Source organism: Nannobrachium achirus, assembly GCF_963921795.1.
Source record: "Nannobrachium achirus genome assembly, chromosome: 10".
NCBI classification, from domain to species: domain Eukaryota; kingdom Metazoa; phylum Chordata; class Actinopteri; order Myctophiformes; family Myctophidae; genus Nannobrachium; species Nannobrachium achirus.
The window spans coordinates 17,599,375-17,620,704 of NC_137819.1; the positions used below are offsets into that span (position 1 = coordinate 17,599,375).

The following is a 21,330-nucleotide window of genomic DNA, read 5'->3' on the forward strand; positions in this document are numbered from 1 at the left end:
AAAGACCTACAGGAAGAGGAACAAGGACAATGAGCTAAAGCTGGGGTTCTCAAAGTATGGTCCAGGGACCCCATGGGTCCTTGAGGGGGTTCCACTTCCAAGCACAATTTAGCATTTTATTTATACAGGCATCATACAATTTGAGAACGACTGACCTTAAGCTAAGAGTTGAATTAATTAAAAAAATATGGCTAATAATAATAATAATAATAATAATAATAACAATAATAATTAAATAAAAGGTCCCAGGTTAAATTGGTTCACCCACCCCCAGAAAAAACTATCAATTACACACCCCATGAAGCCTTGATTTTTATGATTTTGTCACATTCCTAAGCCAAATAAACAACAAAAAAACAACTACTCCTTTAATGACTGACCTGGATCAGAATAAAGCAACTAATAACTCGGTGACCAGTAAGACTCCCTAATCGGGAGATAAGCGACCGTCAGGCAATTAGAAGGCAATCGTAGCTAATCAGGAGGGAATATAGGAAATGGGACAGATCCATGTTGATGACATGACTTTAGAAATACTGTGTAGGCCTACCGCTTTTGCATGATTTTAGGCCAAAATCTGTAGGAGCAGTGTCCTGATGGTGGTGCTAGAAGAGGGCCATGTGAGAAATGAGGGGTGGAGGTTGTGATTTGCCATCCAAGGAGTGTGTGTGCAAAGTTTGGCATGGATGGGGCAACGGTGGCAGAGATATGACTAGGGCAAAAGTGTGTCGTGACGGACAGACAGACAGACAGACTGACTGACAGCCGGTGGTGCTTTTCATAGTTAACTGCGACCTGACGGTCGCAATTATTGCATGTTTCTCTTAAATAACAGCAACATACATTCCCAAGATAAATAAATAATAAAAATGTTATGTTTAATTTGAATTGTTTAATTTGAAAAGTGAACAGCTCATTTTGTACAGTGTTTGCAAGTCAGCCTTTAAGATATTTTGTATTATATTAAAAATGAAAACAAAAAAAGAACATCTATACATCTTCAAAGTGAAGTAATTTCTTTTCTGCAGCTATTTTCCTGTAACATTGGTAAAACTAGAAAATACCACGGTGAACTTAAATTACAATTAAAACATTTCTTTCTTTTTTTTGTCTCCGTGTTAAGAGGATGTACAATATAAAGTTGATTCATCTATACAGTGGCAGCCAGTCCGGGGTGGGTGGCTCGCGCTTTACAAAGTACCGTAAAATTATGAAAAATAAAAACATACAATTCTTCCTGACGCAATATTTTAATGACAACATAAATCGTAGACTTTGTAGTTATTAGATGAATTTCAAAGCTACCGGAAATTCTTACGTTACTGTACTCCCAACTTAGATGAAAGTAAGGTGCCTCGTTTTAAAGATTAATAAACCAAAATTTGTGCCGCAAGAAGAAAAAAATAATCATTTAAATAATGACAAAATACAGTAAAAATGCACACGAAAGTGGGGCGACGGGGTGCAAATCAACACTTGATCCCGAACAGGCTACAACTTTTAATTAAAGGTGCTGTGAGTGATATCGTTTAGTCAAAATATGAGTTAAACAGCTCTATCAGTCTATCGGTCTCTAATGATCATTGCTGTCAAAGAGTGCCTGTTCCGTAACAGGGATCTCCCAGTCTCTCCATCTCTTCCATACAAAAAGAAAATACATTTCCAGGTCGACGACCAACCCGAACGCGTGTTTTCTGTTTCTGTTACTAAAGAGCTGGAGAGACTGGGAGATCTGAACAAGCACTCAATGACCGCAATGACTCGGAGACGACAGAATATAAAGCTTTAACTCTTTTTCTTAACTATAAGAACATTTTGTTTTAACAAGGAAATATCACAGCAACTGTAAATGTTGTGCTACAAAACCAATTTCACATTTTCGTTGTATATGAAAATATTAGCTCTCGTCAGAATTAAGGCTGGCACCAGGGATCGCCCACTGATCCACGTTCAGATGCTGTACCGATATTTATAAAACGATATTTATAATCTCATACAAACAGTGTGAAATACTCTGTACCAACGTGATCACATATAAACAATGTGAAATAACAGTAATATGGTCTCTTGTCCTGTGCAATATCATACACGCGACGAGCCCTGTATGCTCCGTCGAACGACGGACCGGCGAAAACATGCCTCGAAACAAGCTCACGCCGTTGTCGTGATCACGATACGTCGCGAGCTTGTAGATCGGCAGCTTTTGTCCGCTCTCGCCATTCCCGAAAGCTTTCTAAAAAGGCTTAATGTGGTTCAAGTACCACCGAATGCTAAAACGAAGAATTACCTCAACCCATTTCTCGTGCATGTTGCGATTCTCGAGTGTACAAAAATATATTTATATATGGTATATCCTGCTAAAATAAGAAGAAAAGGCAGGGAAAGGCCTCGTCTGAACGATGTGTTTTGTGTGTGTGTGTCCTTGGCGGAAGACAGAAGAACGAGAACAAAGACGTAAAGCGGTGGAGAACGGCGTCTTGAGCCGTGGACCTCCCGTCACGTCGGTTATTGCCCCGGGGGCGTCTGTCCATTCCGTCTCTCGCGACGAAAACGGGACATTCTCAGAGGCCCGCGACGGCGGCCGTGCGAACCAATGCCTTCCAAACCTCACAGTGTTGTTGGCACAGGACAGGACATGCCTCCAAAGTATGGCCAAAAGGTCAAAAATACAGTGTTTACAACCAACAGAAAAAACCCTCCCAACGTTTCTCTTTTTTTTTTGGCCTAAAGTCTGGAACTCATATAGTACAGTACTGCAAGCCGGAGGGGTGTGTTCTTTTTGTTTGTTTTTTCATTTCTTATACAAGAACCAACAGTGGTTGTTGTAGCCGACATGTTGGGTCCGTTGCAGTGATTCCACATTCAGTGTTTTCAGAAGTATTTCTTTTTTCACCCCCTTAGCTGGAGTTAAGTCAGGCTTGCAGGCCGTGATGCAGTAGTAGGGACAAGGAATTCTCCAGCTAGTCTTAAAGTCAGTCCCTGGTTCGCTCTCTCTGTCATATTGAAGAGAGGACTCCCCTCCTCGGCGCTCCGTTTCGTCGTTAACCGTCGAGTCTCCAGTGTTTTAAGTGCTGCTTTATGTGAGTTCTATGTCCACGCGCCTACGGTCTGTGGAATCTGGTAGGAAAAGACAAATGGAAAAAAAGGTTAAAGGATGAGTCTGGCCTTGGCAGACAGGCTTTGCGTCACCCACACACCGCGAGACACAGCAAGGCCTTGCAAGGGCTGATACTTTAGCTACTAAAAACAAACAAACAATAAAGCACGGCTGACAAGGCCTGAAAGGCGAGGCGCTAGACACAGAGCCAGATGATCTACTCGACAGTAAGCAAACCGACATCGGCAACATTCCTAAAGTGACAATTACATTTTGAATGCCTCTAAAATGGACAAATACAATATGTAATAAGACCATTACTGTGTCAAAGGTTATCAACAAACTACTATAAAAATGCTAGAATGTTGGCCAAATTAAGAAAGAGGCAAAATCGAGGCGTTTTGAGTTGTAGATCGGCTAATTTTACAATAATTATCTGTGGAACCGAGTCAAACTAAATGTAATGCCTCAACTCCTACAATTCCAAGTGCTTCTCAGGGTTGGGGTCATTGTACTTTTACTCCACTACAATTATTTGAAAACTTTAGTTACTAGTTACTTTGCAGATATAAATGATTATATTATAAAGCATACATCATTCCACTTTGGCCCCATTTTATACCGAGGTAGTTTGAAAATAGATCTGCCATTTTCAAACATTTTGTTCTTTTACTTTTGGTACTTTCGATATTTCCACATAACATTTGTTCAACGTTCCATTTGTACGACACGGCCTAAAACCTAACCCTAAAACCTAACCCTTTGTCAAAATAAGGAAACGTAGAAATAGATTTCCCCATCCGGAACATGGCTCACTTTGTTGTTTGTAAAAAGAGCCATGAGACACTGACCTGGTGTAGATCCTGCTCTCCTCGTGAACCTCCATCTCAGAACTCTTGAACTCGTTCAGCTCCTTGCGGATGGCAGCCTGGCGGAGGACATCCATAAAGAAAAACGTTACGAAAACTAAAGACGTTGGCTTGTTTCATTGGTATGAGTGAATTCATGGCTTTCGTTTGTAGTCCTAGTACACAGCCATATCCAGGACCTTCATCGGTGTTTCAATTTGTCTGATTAGCATAGTTCTATGCCAATCAAAACACCTGTACTATGCCAGTCTGTGTTGGTGCTCTACATGGCCCGGGGTAGGACTACAAATGAAACCCATGAATTCCGCGCGAATCAATCAAGTAACTAATTATGAACTAAATGTTTAGTCATTATTAATTCATAATGAAAACTGACGTGACTTTACACGTGACTTGAGATTTTCGTAGGCAGCGTGTACCGTAAACGTGATTGACACAATGTGAGGTTGTGTTTATTTCTTAAAGGAGTAGTTCACCCCCAAAATGACTTTTTTTCTATTGATTAGTCACGCCATGGAGAGTAGAGTTCAATAATATTTTTGGGTTTTTGTCACATTCCTAAGACAAAAATTTGATTCGAGTAAATTTACCCCCATTGATTCCGGATGGGGACCCGTTTCGAAACGGGTCCCCATCCGGAACGAATGGGGGTAAATTTATTGTTATCCCTTTTTTGTCTTAGGAATGCGGCAAAAAACTAAAAATATTATTGAACTCTAGTCTCCATGGCGTGACTAATCAATAGAAAAAAAGTCATTTTGGGGGTGAACTACTCCTTTAAGGCTAAAGGGATAAGACAAAAACATCCTGGGGACTTGTTTCCGGAGGCCCTTAGATGTGTGATGTCCCTGTCATTACCAAAACAAGCCTTTTCCTCAAAAGCAATAGCTTCGGTTTCGGCCCGACAACCACGCTTTGCAACCTAAATACACCTTCTCTCTTAAACAAACATGCAGAAACAAGAGCTCTCACAGAAGCAGTTCCTTCAAAACCTCTTATCGGGAAATCCAGCATACCAGAGCCTATAATATTGTCGCTGTCGGGCGGAAACCTTGCATATCCATATTTCAACCTTTTTTTTAATGTTCTTTCGTTAATTATTGTCCTACTTCATCATACAAGAGTGAACATAGTGACAATAGACGCTCTACAAGCTCATAACCTTGTGAGCTTGCAGATCGTCAATTTTCACAATAATAAATAAGGAATGTTTCTAGTGGACATACAAGGTTTCCATAGTTTTTGGGGTGTTTCAACATCATAGTCCAACAGGCTTCAGTGGAGCAGGTAATACAACGCTGTAGAACTCAACAGAAAGAAGCCTTTTATGCCGCCTTCCTTCATTTTTACATTCCTGGGATTTTTCCTGGTGCTTGGAATGCAAATCCTCTCACGGTGGACCGCAGCGCTACTCAAACCTTTTCATGTCAAGGACCCCCTCCAAATTAATTAATGTATTTGGCTGAGTAAAATCATATTGTTTGGCAATGATTTGGGGACCCACTTGGAATACCCTCGTGGCCCACCAGAGGTCCCCGATAATCAGGTTGAGAATCACTACCCTTGCGTGGGAGTGTGTGTGTGTGTGTGTGTGTGTGTGTGTGTGTGTGTGTGTGCGCGCAGGCACGTGCACACAAAGACATCAAAGGGAGCTTGAGCCTCTTCCCTTTTATGCGTCTGTAAAAAGTGCCCTCTCCAGACCACGAATGCAGTTTTTAGTATGGTTAAAGAAATGCAAATGCCCTCTTTCCATGCCATACCTGAAGGCAGCATTCAAGAGAAATTGCCATGTCCAAACTCTCCTGAACCTGAATGCATCATCTTATGTTGAAAGAGTTGCCTTCTCTGTGTAGAAATCGATGCCGTAACGCCACATCTCCAGAATTGACTTGATTATGCTTAGTTCAGTGTGGCATCAAGCACCGGAAATAGCCGACCTCCAAGCTCACAATGCGTCGCAGAGCTTGGAGGTCAGCTATTTTCGATATTTTCAACAAAAGGCCCTTTCAGAAATGTCAGAACCCTGCCTCTCCAACATTCTCTGCACGCCGGCAGAGCTCAGGGGTAGAGAAACCGTCATTAGAACATGGAGGGTTCCCAGTTCAATCCCGGGCTCCCCCAGAGTTAGTGTCGAAGTGTCCTTGAGCAAGACTCTGAACCCCTAGTTGCTCCCGGTGAGCAGGTTGGTGCCTTGCATGGTTTCCTCCACCATCGATGTGTGAATGGGTGAATGTAATCCACAATCCATGTAAAGCGCCTTGGATAAAGGCACTATATAAATGCACCATTTACCATTCACCACGTCCCTGTGCGTGTGTGTGTGTGTGTGTGTGTGTGTGTGTGTGTGTGTGTGTGTGTGTGTGTGTGTGTGTGCGTGCGTGCGTGCGTGTGCGTGCGTGCTGTACAGTATGTAGTGGTGCTTGGTCTCACCTTGTCGGCGGGTGTGAGCTTGGTCCAGGGCTTGTCGGCGCGGCGGTCGTAGTCGTGAGCGTGGGTGGACTCTACGTACTCGTGGAAGCGCAGGATCTTCCGGGCCTGGAGCTCAGCCACCGTCGGCCTCTGAGACAACTGATGATGACAGGAGTGACACAATGTTAGAACTTCAACATGACGCCGCTGTCCGCAGTGGTCTGTTCTAGAATCTATTTGAGGTCATACTATAATTCATGGGTTTTCAACCAGTGGTCAGCGGTGTGTGTGTGTGTGTGTGTGTGTGTGTGTAGCCCATACTATGTAAAGTCCAACAAATAACCAGACTTTTTCTTTTTGGATCTTTAGTTTTGGATCCCCCACATTTCGGCAGCAAACAGACAGTTATGGGCCAGAAAAAAAAAAGAAAAAAAAAAGAAACGCACTTGAAAAAGAAGGGGGGGAAAACAAATCCAATAACTGCTACCAGCAAAAATAAACGCCTCATAGACAGAACCTCTAGTCTAGACGAATGTTTCATACAGAGCGATATGACGCGCAGTTTGAATACTAATTTAGTGAGTCTGGGAGGTGTCAGGTCTGTTGTTAAGTTAATGTGTGTGGATCGCTTCGGAACTACGGTCCGCGGCCATTCCTGTGGCCAGTGCATATCAGGTAAGCTACTTTGAAAGTTTCACGAGGGCATACACTTTTCCACAACATTTTCTTCACATCATATGACTGTATGTATAGCCTACCCCGTGTCACGGTAGAACACAGCACTGGCTGTCGGGTAGAAACATTTTATCTCCATATTCTAACCTTTTGTGTTTTGTTTTTTCTTTTCCGTAAATTAAAGCTATACTGTGTAAGTTGCTCAACCAGTGGTCAGTAGCTCTATAGCAAACCTCGGTCGCGTCCGCGTCTTTCGCCGTGGACCGGGCCTCACAACCCCCGCGTCTGCCTCCACCTCGCCGAGATCTATCTTTTGAGGGGTCCCTGGTTCCTGTGCGTTCAGGCATTCCGGAGAAACGACTCCTTCACCCATGCTTCACCGTTCACTCGAGTATAGAGACACACGGGAGACTACAAATATGGCCGCCCTAGCGACCCCACTTCAAGATGCGCTGTGATTGGCCGGCAGTGTATAACCCTCGCTGTGATTGGCCGGTAGTGATGATGACGCAATTTTGCCGCGAAATTCTCCCCCCCTCACGGCTCATAGAAAACATATAAAGAGAAGGCTTTTGAAGCTGAAAATAACGGAGTGGGTGTTCTAAAACTTTAGCGATTTAACAGTTAGGACAATTTTAAGATTTGTTTTATAAAAAAAGTTACATGGTATAACTTTAACACCCTACTTGATCATACTACAACGTCACAGAGAAGCATCAAAAGTAGATGTTGTCTCCAAGCTCACATCGCGTCACGCCGTTTCGTAGCCGTGATATAAGGTTAAAAAAGGCAAACAAAAAGGTAAAAATAGCCTTCATAAACTGTCCTCACAAGTATAGTAATACAAACACGTGTGTGAGCAAGCATGCATGCATGTGTTTGTGCGTGGGTGTGTGTGTGTGTGTGTGTGGTGTGTGTGTGTGTGTGTGTGTGTGTGTGTGTGTGTGTGTGTGTGTGTGTGTGTGTGTGTGTGTGTGTGTGTGTGTGTGTAATCCTGACCTTTCTGGTGAGTCTGCGTTTGATCTCGCATCTCTCCATTCGTCGGTCGTCTTCGTTCTTGGCTGGAGGAGAAGAGAAGACATTCCATGAGAGGGGAAAAACACTGCACGGCTTGGTCAGGTTTCTGATGCTCGCATTCCAGTGGAGGAACAGCAACCAAGTACATTCACTTACAGCAGTGTTTCTCAAACTTTCACATTTCAAGGTCTTCCCTTAACTCTGACAGTGTACAAATGGAACCAAATGGACCCGTTATTGTCAGAGTTAGACTTGTATGGGTCAATTTAGACCTCCCTAAAGGAACTCAGAGTCCCTGGAATCCACTTTGAGAACCACTGACTTGCAGTACAATATATTTTGTTAGTATTTTCTTGACTTAATTTGCAAGCTTTCACTTTGACTCTGCTACATTTCTAATGATTTTGACTGCACCACATTCCCAAGAAGGGACACTTGAGACCTTAAAGGACAACAAGGGTTCACATTTTAGATAGTCATTAGAGAAAAGAAGAGTGTTAAAATGTTTTCATTTAGTTCTTTCTATTGTTTTAGTGATTTTAAGGATTTAGATTTGCATGCATGCCCCCAGGTTGGGGGCATGCATGCAAGTGGCTAAATATATATTTTTAGACACAATATGCAAAATCCCAAGATGCAGTTCAATATTTCATGGGCAGATGTGACTTATGGGTTCTGGTGTAAATAGTATCAAAACAATTGACGGCTTATTGTGTCTAAAAAGACATGCCCCCACCCACTGAAACCAAAATACTAAAATCGCTAAAACAATCGAAAGCACTATATGAAAACATTTTAACACTCATCTTCATCTAAAATATGAACCCTTGTTGTAAAAAAAACAAAGTTGTCCTATAACTTACAAAAATCTATTATGAAATAACCACTTATGCCCCAAACAGGCTTACAATGCTTCACAGAGAAACAAGTTCTGAGGTTGTACATCTTTCACTATTTTTGATCATTTCTGACATTTACAATCTTGAGAAATGTTCTAAATGTTGTACTTTTGCATACTCGAGTATTTACTTGAGTATATACTTTGTCCACCCCTGTTGCATACCATGGTGGCGTAGAAACATGAGTGCTTTTAATCAGCCTGCGTTCTCTCTCTCTCTCCCTCCCACAATGCCTTGCTTTGTCTCAAGGCATGGCTTCGCACCGGCGTTTTGACCCAGTGCTTTGAGGACAACATGGGACAGCACAGTGATAAAATGGTGAAAATGGATTTTATTTTCTTCTTCGCTTTTATTACTTTGATGCTTGACTCCAACTCGGTACTGAAAAACGTCATCATATAGTGATATATCATCGCTCTCTCGCAACATACCTTGTATGTCCAAAACTATTATTTTTCAGGAAATGTTGGGGAAAAAGATGTGTTCCAATGATTCCAATGTAGTTATTATTTAGTCACGAGCGCTTTTTGATATTTATAATTTACCACTTTCACGTTCAATTGTTTAAACAAATACCAATAATAGCAGCTCTACAGTTGTAGTTACTATTTTGGAAAGGGTGCTTAAGTTATTTTGACACGCCCTATTCTTTTCGGCATTGATGCTCCTTTTCAATGGTTCACAGAATGACTGCATACCTATATGTATTAATTAACTCAAAAGTGTTAATCAAACCATAACCAGGTCTATGGATGTGTGTTTCATTGTAGCCCTCTTTGGCATCAGCTTACACATTGTCGTTCATATAAAAGCTATATTTTTCTGAAACGGACCACAAGGGGGCATAATAGAGTCCATGTGAAACACTTTCAACCTGTCATCTCTATTTTGGACGGGTCATCATAGGCAGAACATCTTTTTGATGTTTTAAACGGCAAAAATAGCCAGTCTACAAGCTCACAACACGTCTGTAGACTGGCTATTTCTTGCATTTTTTTTTTACATTATTCCAGTAGACACACTAAAGCTTGGCTCACACTACGTGGATTTTAATATCTTAAATCTTGTTGCATCACAGACTGAAGATGCAGGACGAGTACATGAGACTCTACTTGACCTTTTTTGGTCAACATTTGCACCTGCAATGATGTACTTACTAGCTACGTTCCCACCAGTGATATTGACAAATGGTTTAGTAAGACAAGGGAGGGTTGATAAAAGCTCTTACATGGAAGGATGTTTCTCTGCTCCAACTCTTGCGGCGTAGGTCTCTGACTCAACCTCCTTAAAACGCGCACACACGCACGCACGCGCACACACACACACACACACACACACACACACACACACACACACACACACACACACACACACACACACACACACACACACACACACACACACACACACACACACACACACACACACACACACACACAGTTAAGCACCAAAACCAACTTCATCATGGTTAACTTAACACAACTAAATTACATTACATTCGCCTAGTATTGCGGGTGGATATGACAACACCTCAATCACCATGGAGTGAGTTCTCAAACGTGATTTAAACACAGGCAGGGTTTGAGACACTCCCAGTGTGGGGTGGGAGCTCGTTCCACAGTTTGGGCGCTACAGCTTAAAACAGTCTGAGGTCAGACAAACGTAAATGATTACAAGTAGTGAGAAACCCCAGACCAGTTTTGACAGCAAATTTTGATGTAGTTTTAGTAATTTGAATAAAATTCACATTTAGTTTTGGTCACATTTTTGTCACCTGGAATGTTTTAAGTTTAGTCTAGTTTTAGTGGACTAAATATAAGATTTTAGTCAGCTAAATCTACAGTTGATTTTGTAGACAAAAATGCATTTTGGTGGGCCTTGCTGGCGTCGCAATTTTAGTCACCAAAATCAGGCACAATATTACAACGTCCCATTTGTCCGACGTCCCATTAGTCCGACGCTGGTGAATGCCAACCTGGTGAATGCTAACCTGGTGAATGCCAACCTGGTGAATGCTAACCTGGTGAACCCTAACCTCAGTAAAACTAAACCTAACCCTAACCCTTAGTCGGACAAATGGGACGTAGGAATATCGAGGTTCCCCCATCCAAACCAACAGTGTTTTGTACCGTGTCAGTGCGGTGCCGATCTTGTTCCTGACTTGCAGCCACTGCTCTCTGCTCTGCCAGCTGGTGCCCTCCTCCTGGATGTCGTGTTCCCGCTGCTCGCGCTCCTCTCGCTCCAGCTTCAGCGCCAGCGTGTCTTTCCTCCTGATGCGGCTGGCCAGGCCACCTGTAAACACAATGCAGGCATTCAGCAGACCCTCTTTAACCAGACCTCCAACCTGTGCCTCGGTAAACTACTGTAGGATCACAGGTAAACCAGTAACCTAGCATCGGTCTAAACCAGGCCTGGAATTTCGTCATTTCAGGGGCAGGGCACTTGGCCTTTGGTGTTGTCCATTTTTTGAGGGCACAAAGGCCAAATGCCAGGGCAGGAAGGCCATCAAATGAAACAAGATTTTAATCCATTGTAAGAATTTGTTAAATCTAAGGGTTAGGGATGATAACCTAATCTGCAGTGAAATAGATAAATGATGGTATTTACAATCTGATCCACGCTCAGCCCTGCACCAATCAAATTGGTTTAAAGATGGGGAGTTAAGATTTCAGAATCTCAACAAAAGACAATGGTGTCTACGTGACAAGAAAGAGACACCGGTGTTTACTGTCTACATATTGACAAGAAAGAGACAGAGGAGAAAGTGCTAGAGTCAGCTGGGGCATTAAGGCCACTGTGGCCTCAGGTCATGCCATTGGTTTGAGGGGCACAAGGCCAAACTGAGGGGCTACGGCAGCCATGGCCTTCATGGCCTCCGTAAAATTCCTGCCCTGGTCTAAACAATGGAGGGTATACGGGTGACATCATCATCATACCTGGAAGTTATGGGGAAACGCCTACTGAGTGGCAAAAAACTACTTTCTGGCCTTGACAGCCCATACACCCAAACAGAAAAGTCTTATCTGATTGCATTAAACGACGTTAAACTCACTTATCCACTCCATTTGCAATTCACTTTATGCATGCGCATACACTCTATGTACTGTACTATCTAAACATTATAGGAAACTATAGGATACCAGGTAAAACAATGAACCATGCTGTGTAAATGTGACAGAACCGATTTTGGTTCCTCTTGAATGTATTATTGGTATTTCTTTTAAATACTTTTTTGTTGCATGTCGGATGATTTTACAAAAAGGGGAAGTTATCTATAAGCCTCTAGGTATCTATACCTTTCCTTCACAATACATACACATACATTTTATATGCTATTTTCACTCCTTTTTAAACATTGTTTTCTAATTTATGGAATTTCTTAGATTTTTCTTTGATTTCTTCATGAAAGTACTGAAAAATATCGTAGAATTTCATTTTTAATTCATGAAAATTTTTGCTTTTTTTTATAAAAGTTTTGAAATAATAAAAATGTAAAACTAAATGTAGTAAATAAAAATGAATGTGTCCACGACCCACAAATGGGTCCTGACCAAGTGTTTGGGAAACACTGGTGGTTCTGTACTAGGCATACTACAGTATAGACTCTACAAACTGTATTCACTCAGGGCACACCTGTAAATAACATTCTCCCCCCTGTAAATAACCGATCTACAAGTGCGTTGTGAGCTTGAAGATCTGCTATTCTTGGTGAAGAGAGTTGGCTGTAGATGGGAAAAATAACTCATCCTAGTACAGGGCAAACCAGGCCTGTTTTACTAAGCATAGTGAAGTGATATTGATATTGTTATATTGATGAATTCCAAATGTTATCACATTATTCTGCGAATCTGCGGCACCCCTGGACTGGCATCACTGCACCCACATGGGGAAACCCTGATCTATCCACAACTTTCCAACGTCCCATCGTGCATTGCGCAGAAGGCGAGCGGCATTTCCGGCGTCACAGCCGAGTGTGATCTACAAGCTCACAACGGTTGCATCTGCGACGCGACGTGAGCTTGTATGTCTGCTGTTAACCGGAAGTGTCCCGCAGATAATGCTACAGTAATGTCTTGCGGAAACGGGTGGATAGCAATGATTTCTTTCTTTATTATTTTTTGTACTTACTGGTGGGTACGTCGTCCTCCTCATCTTCATCATCATCATCGTCTCTGTACAGGATGGGTCCGTCGGAGTCCGTCTCCTCCTCCTCCTCCTCTTCCTCACTGTCCCCGGGACCCCCGCGGCCCTCTGGGATGACGCTGACGCGGGGGTCCTCCACCAGACCCCTGCGGCTGCGCGGCTCCAGCTCCCGCGGACCCCCGCCGCGGTACGCCGGGGCCGCTCCCGCCCTGGGCTGGTGGGGGTGGAGCTTCCGTAACTCCTCCTCCATGTCAAAGTCGTCGTCTTCTGGCCTGGAGAGCAGAGGTAGAGGAAAAACATGTTGTAAAACAACTATACATACATTGTGAGCTTGTAGATCAGCTAATTTCAAAATATTTGTATACATTTGAAAACATTCTGCATAATGAGTGGGCTACTTCTACATTTGGTACTTTACGTACATTTTGCTACCAATACTTTTGTATTTATTTATTTTTTTTAGATTTGTTTTTGGGCTTGTATGCCTTTATTGATAGGACAGTAGACTGACAGGAAATTGGGGGAGAGATGGGGAGTGTAATGCGGCAAAGGTCGTCCGTATCGGGAATCGAACCGGCAACACCGCCAGGCATCCATGCCTATGTGGCAATGCCTAAGTGGTATATGCGCCTGGACCAGTAGGCCAGCGGGCGCCCCCTTTTGTACTTTTATGAAAGTCAATTCTGAATTCCGGACTTGTAACTACACTGAAGAATTGATACTTTTACTTAACTTCTTTACTGCCCCGCCCATCTCCCAATCCTGAGAAAAAGCTGTTGTTCCAAGCCGCTCCACCCCGAGAAACCAGAGAATTTAATTTGGTTTAATTCATAAAAATAATCAAAAATCGGATAGCAGCTCTGGGGTCACTAAGTAACCAAGAGATAACCTGGAACCAGAAACAATTGCCCGGAACAAGCCGTTTCTCTGTACTCTGTTTCTTTCTGTATGCGAACTTTGTAAACACTGCTGAGGCTAACTCAAGAACGGGAGCTCGGATTCATATGCATTTTTTTGTGTTCGCGAACGGCGTGGACAAGCGGCGTGCACGATCCGTGCAACCATCGCGGACTATCGACATGCACACAACAACGTTAAAAGGTAAGACAACCCTGCGTCCACCGCAGAAAGTTGATTTTTAATCGTGGCAGTAAAAGAGTAAAGTAAAACATTTGAGTACTTATTTTCCACTACTGATGCTGATCCATGTCACACTATACTCACAGTCTGAGAGGTTCTATGGTGATGGGCAGGGAGTAGCGGGAGCCCCCGGGCGCCTCGGCCAGGACGTCCACTGGGGACTCAAACAGCATGGAGTGGGCCCTCTGGGAGCCGTCGGGGTTGGGCACGGCGGGGCCGGGGCTGGCCAGGGCCCTCTGGATGCGGATGTGGAGCGGGATGGCACTAGGGGGCGCGCCGGGGGGCTCCGTGGTCGGCGTGGGGGGGTCCACCTGGACAGAGGCCTGAGCGGGGACACGAAATCGGGACAATGTTTATTTTTTTGAGACCCTGAGGCTGATTAACCCATTTAGACCTGAACGCAAATCTAAGTCACTTTAGATTTTAACCACTTTAACCGTTATTTTATGCTTTAACTATCCAATATACAAGCTACCGAGTGCCGTGCTGCGAGCTTGTAGATCTGCAATTTTTTTTTTTTATCGTCTTTGAATATATTGACCCGATTGTATAAATGTCTTCTAAATCTTTCTTCTAAATCAGTGGTTCTCAAACTTTTTCAAGTCAAGGATGCCCAAAATTACATGTATTTGGCCGTGGACCCCCACCTCATCTCAAAATAATGTTGTTCCAGGGACCCCCAGAACAAGCAGAGATTTGAGTTACAAAAGTTTGCTTTGAAAAATATATATTCACAAAAAATCCCGATAGATAATCGCCACAAACTCACTTGCGCGGCGTCAGAGGAGGATGGGAGGGGCTGAGGCAGCGACAGCCCCCTGGGAGGCGACGGCGGGATGTGGGACGGGGGCGAAGGCGAGGAGAGGTCCGCGGGCGGCTGGAGGAGTTCGGGTTTCCTCTCCGGCGTCTGGGCCAGCGACGGCAGCGGCGGTGCATGGTCAGACGATGACGCCGTTGTGGGGGACTCTGGGGCCGCGCTGGGGGGCCGCGCCGCGGCAGACGGGTCCACGGGGGCTTGGTGGCGCTTGGTGACGGGCGTCATCCTCTTGGGTGGCGTGGGCGGAGAGCGCTTGGTGGGCGCCGCCACCACGATGATGCTGCCGCTGCCGGGCTGGGAGAGCTCCGCTGTGAAGACCAGGGGTTAGGTGTTAGTTGTTGTAGTTCATTGAAACTCAATACAATAACCACATGTAGAATTGGGAGAGAAAAAAGAAATACACACACATTTTAGTTAACTGAAATTAAAAGGTTTTACAAATAAAAAGAAAGAAAAAAACACCAGAAAAAAGAGAGAGAGTCCTTAGTTTTGGCCTTTGTCAAAATAGATGATCTACAAGCTCACAACACGTTGCGATGTGACACGTTGTGAACTTATAGATCTGCTATTTTTGCAATTTTCCAGGCCTTGTTGAATCTCGCCACTTATACTACCCCATATTACAATAAAAACAAAAACACAAAAACTAATAAAGACTAAACTAAAACTAAGCCATTTCATAAAATAAAATAAAAATAACTAACCTGGCAAACCCGCTTTAAAAACTAACCAAAACTAAATTGATGACAAAAGTCAAAACAAAACACAGAAAATAAAAATGAATTAAACTAAACATTCTAAACTATAATAACCTTTGCTTGTAAAAGACGACCGCAAAGCAATAATCAAACTCTTATATTAAGATGAAATCTTGATTCACCGAAAGCAGCAATTACATGAAATGATGAGGTAAGCTCCCAGAGCCTGGAGCAGCAGGTGTGTCAGTAAACATGAGTTAAGGAGTCACACTGTGGTGTAGCTTTTTAGTTTGAACAAAGCTGAGATGAGATGCATGGTTGTCTCTGTCAGGTGGAAACCTTGTATGTCCAGAACTGTTACTTCTCAGGAAATGTAAAGAGGAACCGGTTTGTTCCCAGTGGATGTAGTTACTATTTAGTCACACAAGCTCTTGTTACTACCTTTCAATTGGATAACTATTTTTAAAATCCACATGTACCCACTTTCACTTAAAGGATGACTTCACCACTTTTCAACCTTATCTTCATACCAGTAAGACTCCCTAATCGGGAGATAAGCAACCGTCAAGCCGGCAATCAGGAGGGAATATGGGAAATGGCACAGATCCATTTTGATGACATGACTTTAGAGATACTGTGTACCGCTTTGCGTGATTTTAGGACAAAATGTGTAGGAGCAGTGTCCAAAAATGTGTTTTGCAAGAATGGACCTCATGGTGGCGCTAGAAGAGGGCCATGTGAGAAAGGAGGGGTGGAGGCAGTGTGCAAAGTTTGTTATGGATCGGGGCAACAGTGGCGGAGATATGAGTAGGGGAAAAGTGTGACGTGACGGACATACTGACAGACTGACTGACAGCCGGTGGATGTTTTGATAGTAACTGCGACCTGATGGTCGCAATAATTGGTTTTACGAATGTTCATGATAAAATACACACACACATACACAGCTTTTATCAGTTCACAAGGTAACTTAGAGGGATATCTTTCAAGTCTTTCGTGGCCCTATTAACTTGGGAGTGGAACAAATATGCTGGTTTTATGCGAAAGTATGTTAATCTTTTATTCAAAATCAATTAAAAACGCAAATAAATCATAATGGTATTGCATTAAACAGACTGCAGCTGATGGGTATAAGGATCTGCTTAATTTACTTAATCTGATTACTGTTGTGTCCACCTTTATGCTTTAATTATATTTTATATCAAGAGGGATGGACCTTGTAGACAAAATAGCCAATATTGTAGCCAATGTTTGACCATTTTAGTTAATTACTTTTGAGACAATTAGAGATATTAATAAAATAATTAAATTGTCACTTTATAAAAGTGCAGATACCCTGTATATGTATGTTGGATTGTTAGCTGTTGAGTGAGACAACAATATTGCACATTAAGCTAATCATCTGGAGACCTCCCCAAGTAATAGTTGAGATAATAATGTTGAGAAACAGTGTCCAAAGGCCAAATGGCTATAATATATAAATATGCGATTAATTGCGATTAAAATAATTAATCGCGATTAACATAACGGTGAGTTAATTGCGATTAATTTAGTTAACTCGAACAGCACTAATATATATATATATATATATATATATATATATATATATATATATTTATTTTTTTTATTTTATTTTTTTTATTAAAAAATAATCTACTCTGTCTCATAGGAGGGCTCTGGGGAGTTTGCCAGTGACATCATTGTTTGTATATAAAAAAATTGAAACAAGATTACAAAAATATATATATTTAGATTATTAGTAATTAGTATTATCGCAAGAACAATGGCTTCCATTATAACATTGCAATCTTTCAGGAATTAAAAGCCAACAGTTTCTTTTAGCTTGGATTCCCCATCGATGATGTCAGTGGCAGACTGGCAGGTTTGTGAACTGCCCACAGCCCTCCTATGAGAGACAGACGGAGTCATTTCTTTTTTAGCTATTTTCTCATGAACATTGGTGAGGACCAATTATATGAAGATAGGTTGAAAAGCGGTGAAGTCGATCTTTAAGATAATGCTATCAAAAAGAGCAAAAGATAGAAGCAATTTTTGCTCACAACAGCTTGCACAACTGCTTTACTTATGCCCATCTTGTACAACAAACAAAAAACACAATAAATTGAAATAGAGAGAGACAAGGTTTTCCCCGAGAAGCGGTGGTTTTTCAGTGTGTGAATGAGATGGAGGTTAAGGGTTGGAACAAAAACGAAAACAAGCTTCAAACATACACAATATTCACAACACACTGTCAACAAGCAAACACCTCTTATCGCTCAATGTCGACAGCTAAAGACATTAGAGTGTGGCAGACCTTGTATTATTGAGCAACTGAACAATCTTCCATTAGTTCTCGTACTGTAAGTGACAGGACATGCCACTGCATCGCTGTGCTCGCTCTAAGCCGTCATGCAACATAGGAGTATTAGTCATTTACAAAATTACACAAAAGCTGCTACGTGCCATTTTGAAATGATAATTTGTCTATTCAGCCTTTCGCTGCCATCCGGAGAGGGCGACAGCAACAGCAACCGACAAACCAAACCAGATGGACAGGGTTCTGTCAAAATGAATGTTAATTCCCATGCAAACGTTTTGCGATGTTAGTGGGGTTGCATCACGTTCTGTTGTCATACTCCTTATGACAGTGGTTCTCAAAGTGGATTTCAGGGACTCTCTAGGTTCCTAAATTGAACCTTACAAGTCTGTAACTTTGATAACCAAATGCATTTGGTTCCATTTGTACACTATCAAAGTTAAGGGGAGACCTTCAAATTTCAGTTTGAGAATCACTACCCTACTATGACATGCAATGCAAATGGAAGCCCCTTGATGACTGTTGTTTTGAGGTTGTTAGGTTTGGGTGCGGGTGGCACAGCGGTGGCAGGCACCATGCCGTCTCTCTCTCTCTCTCTGGGTGGTACCTCCTGGGCAGGGCGGCGTGGTGGTGGCCCTGTGGCGCAGGTAGACGGGCAGGGACAGGTAGAGGCCCAGCTCGCCCTGGCGGCGCCAGCTGGTCCAGTGGCCGGGCTGTCTGCCCCTACGGGCCCTGTTCAGTGTGGAAGCTGCCAGAGATGAGTTCACACTGTGGTCAGGGTGGGAGGGGAGGGGATGGGGGGGTGGGGTGGTAACTGGGGGAGAGGGGAGATATACTGGTGTGGCTGGGACGTACCAGCTAGGACCAGGGTTCCCACACATTTTTACCAATTAATTTCCAAAACTTTTCCAAAACTTTTCCAGAGTATTTAACCCAATTCCCAGGACTATACAACAATAATTCAGCTCAATAACAAGTCGCTTACTCCTATGCACAATGCCCAAAGACAGGCAGTGTATGCCAGTGGTTCTCAACCTTTTCAGGCTGTGACCCCCAAAATAATCATATTTTAACTGGGGACCTGGCACCCTGACGAGCACTAAGAGTTGAGGAATTTTGTATAACACATTTCTATTGTGAAAATAGCAGATCTACATGCATGTAGATCTGCTATTTTCACAATTTCTGCCTCTAATATTTGACAATTTGGCCAATGTTTAATTTGTCATTTCAGAGGTATTAACAAAATCAATAACCAAAGACAATGCATAGCTATTTTTTCACAAGATACTCTCAGACTTAACCTCGCATCACCAGACTTTCTCTGGGGAAAGCCTGGTATTCGTTTACGACGGGCCGTTTGATCCGGTCTAGGCGGAAATAAGCGGAAGAAGTGGCGTCGCTTTGTTTTAGTTCCCCCACGTTTGTTTCCCCAATCCCTATTAAAATGCTCGAGTAGTTTAGTGTAGTCTTGCTAGTCACTACGAGTTGGACTAAAAGATGCATATACCAAACACATTTTCCAAAAGCAAAACTACGCCGCATCAAGGTGTTTATTACTGTAGGTGGGCCCTAAAAGTATGTATGTCCTTGAGCGCAGGGACATTATTTTGGGTTAAACTGTTTCCGGTTTGATAGTTCCGGCCAAAGTGTTGTCCGTCTCTAGGACTACAACATGACGTAGAGTGGTTTCGGCTCCCGACCGGATCAAACCCCGAAAAGTGAAGGGATCCCAGGCTACTCTCAGACTAGAATGTGTGCGTTGTTAAAAAAAAAAAAGACAGTACTAATGGTAAACGTGAATGGTGCATTTACTGTATGTGCACGAACTGTATCACCCTTTCTCCAAACTGCTTCACAATGCGCATTTACATTCACACACACACACATTGACAGCAAAGGAAACAATTTGCACACTCTCATAATAAGGAACCCCCTCAAGAGACTATGAGGGTCCCTGGACCCCACTTCCAGAACCACGTGTGTTCCCCTGAAGCAGTAAGCAAGTTGCAGAGCAATAGATGCAACTTTTAAACCTCAGAACTCTAGGTTCTACTTAACCCATTTAGGCCTAGAATTAGAAGGATTCAAAAGACTCTTATAGAATCGGGTAAAAATTCTAATGTTCACGACTTTTCAAAAATAGCAGATCTACGAGCTCGCAGCGCGGCACTCGGTGCCGCGCTGTGAGCTTGTATATCTGCTATTTTTCAATAGTTAAAGCATAAAATAATGATACACAAAATGTGTACCCGTTCTAAATGGGTTAAAAAAAATAAAAGCCCTTGGGCTGCAGAACCTTAACCTGGCCTTTACATTCTGCTGTGCTGTAAACACAACCAATTGAAGACGATTGGAAAACACTTAAGCGTAATAAAATACTTCCCCGCAAAGTCAATACATGTTAAAACACTGACACATCAGTCTCGCTCGATAGTAAGAGACTGAGGCAACGGTGTATGATCCACAGCTTGCTGCTGTGATTGTAGGGATTCACGCAAATAATGCAATTTTAATATTTTTTTAAGCTCAGAATTGGTTTTATATAAAAGAAAAACACACAATACATCAAATTGTTGAATTGCAGAATGGCAATGTACTTAAGAATCACAATATAAATCGAATCGGCACACTAGGTTGCTATCGAGCTTGTATCGAATCGGGAGGTATGTGAATCGTCCCACGCCTATGAGATTGCAGTGTACCGGCACAGAGAGTGTGTGTGTGTGTGTGTGTGTGTGTGTGTGTGTGTGTGTGTGTGTGTGTGTGTAGTCCTAGGAGACCATTACACAATGCAGAAAAACACAGGTCCTTCCCTGCGGCATTTAGCCAGCATCTCCGAGGCAGTCATCGAGCTGATCTCTCAAACCCTGAGATTCACAGCAAGTTGCGAGGCCGGCGTGGCCACACTGAGAATAAGCTGATCCACGTGCTTGTAGATCAGCTATTTTTCGCCACCACACCCCACGCAACAAAGCGTATCGCGGCCTTCGTGCTCACATGGGACTGCAGACCTGTACCTATGGGAAGCACGGCTGATGACAAATGCTATGGAAATGTGTGCGTGGTGACTAGGAACTATGTGTGTGTGTGTGCGAGTGTGTGTGTCGGGTCTGGTTTCACTGAGAGCGCACGAGGATGTAAACAAGGACACTAGGGAGGGGGGGGTTAAAGGACACACACACACACACACACACACACACACACACACACACACACACACACACACACACACACACACACACACAC

General features: G+C 42.9%; 1 protein-coding gene across 2 annotated transcripts in view; it reads right to left on the bottom strand.

The window, feature by feature from the left end:
* Positions 1 to 912: 912 nt before the first annotated feature.
* The window catches only part of phactr4a (phosphatase and actin regulator 4a), an 83,376-nt gene continuing 62,958 nt past the window's right edge, over positions 913 to 21,330 (bottom strand). For both annotated transcript variants that reach the window (XM_080735910.1, XM_080735909.1), the window contains 9 exons: positions 15,019 to 15,374; positions 14,334 to 14,572; positions 13,095 to 13,381; positions 11,096 to 11,258; positions 10,195 to 10,250; positions 8,050 to 8,111; positions 6,397 to 6,534; positions 3,949 to 4,025; positions 913 to 3,117 (listed from right to left, as the gene is read on the bottom strand). In XM_080735910.1, coding sequence (XP_080592036.1) covers positions 3,102 to 3,117; positions 3,949 to 4,025; positions 6,397 to 6,534; positions 8,050 to 8,111; positions 10,195 to 10,250; positions 11,096 to 11,258; positions 13,095 to 13,381; positions 14,334 to 14,572; positions 15,019 to 15,374 — 1,394 coding nt within the window. In that variant the 3' untranslated portion in view covers positions 913 to 3,101. The remainder of the gene's footprint in view (positions 3,118 to 3,948; positions 4,026 to 6,396; positions 6,535 to 8,049; positions 8,112 to 10,194; positions 10,251 to 11,095; positions 11,259 to 13,094; positions 13,382 to 14,333; positions 14,573 to 15,018; positions 15,375 to 21,330) is intronic.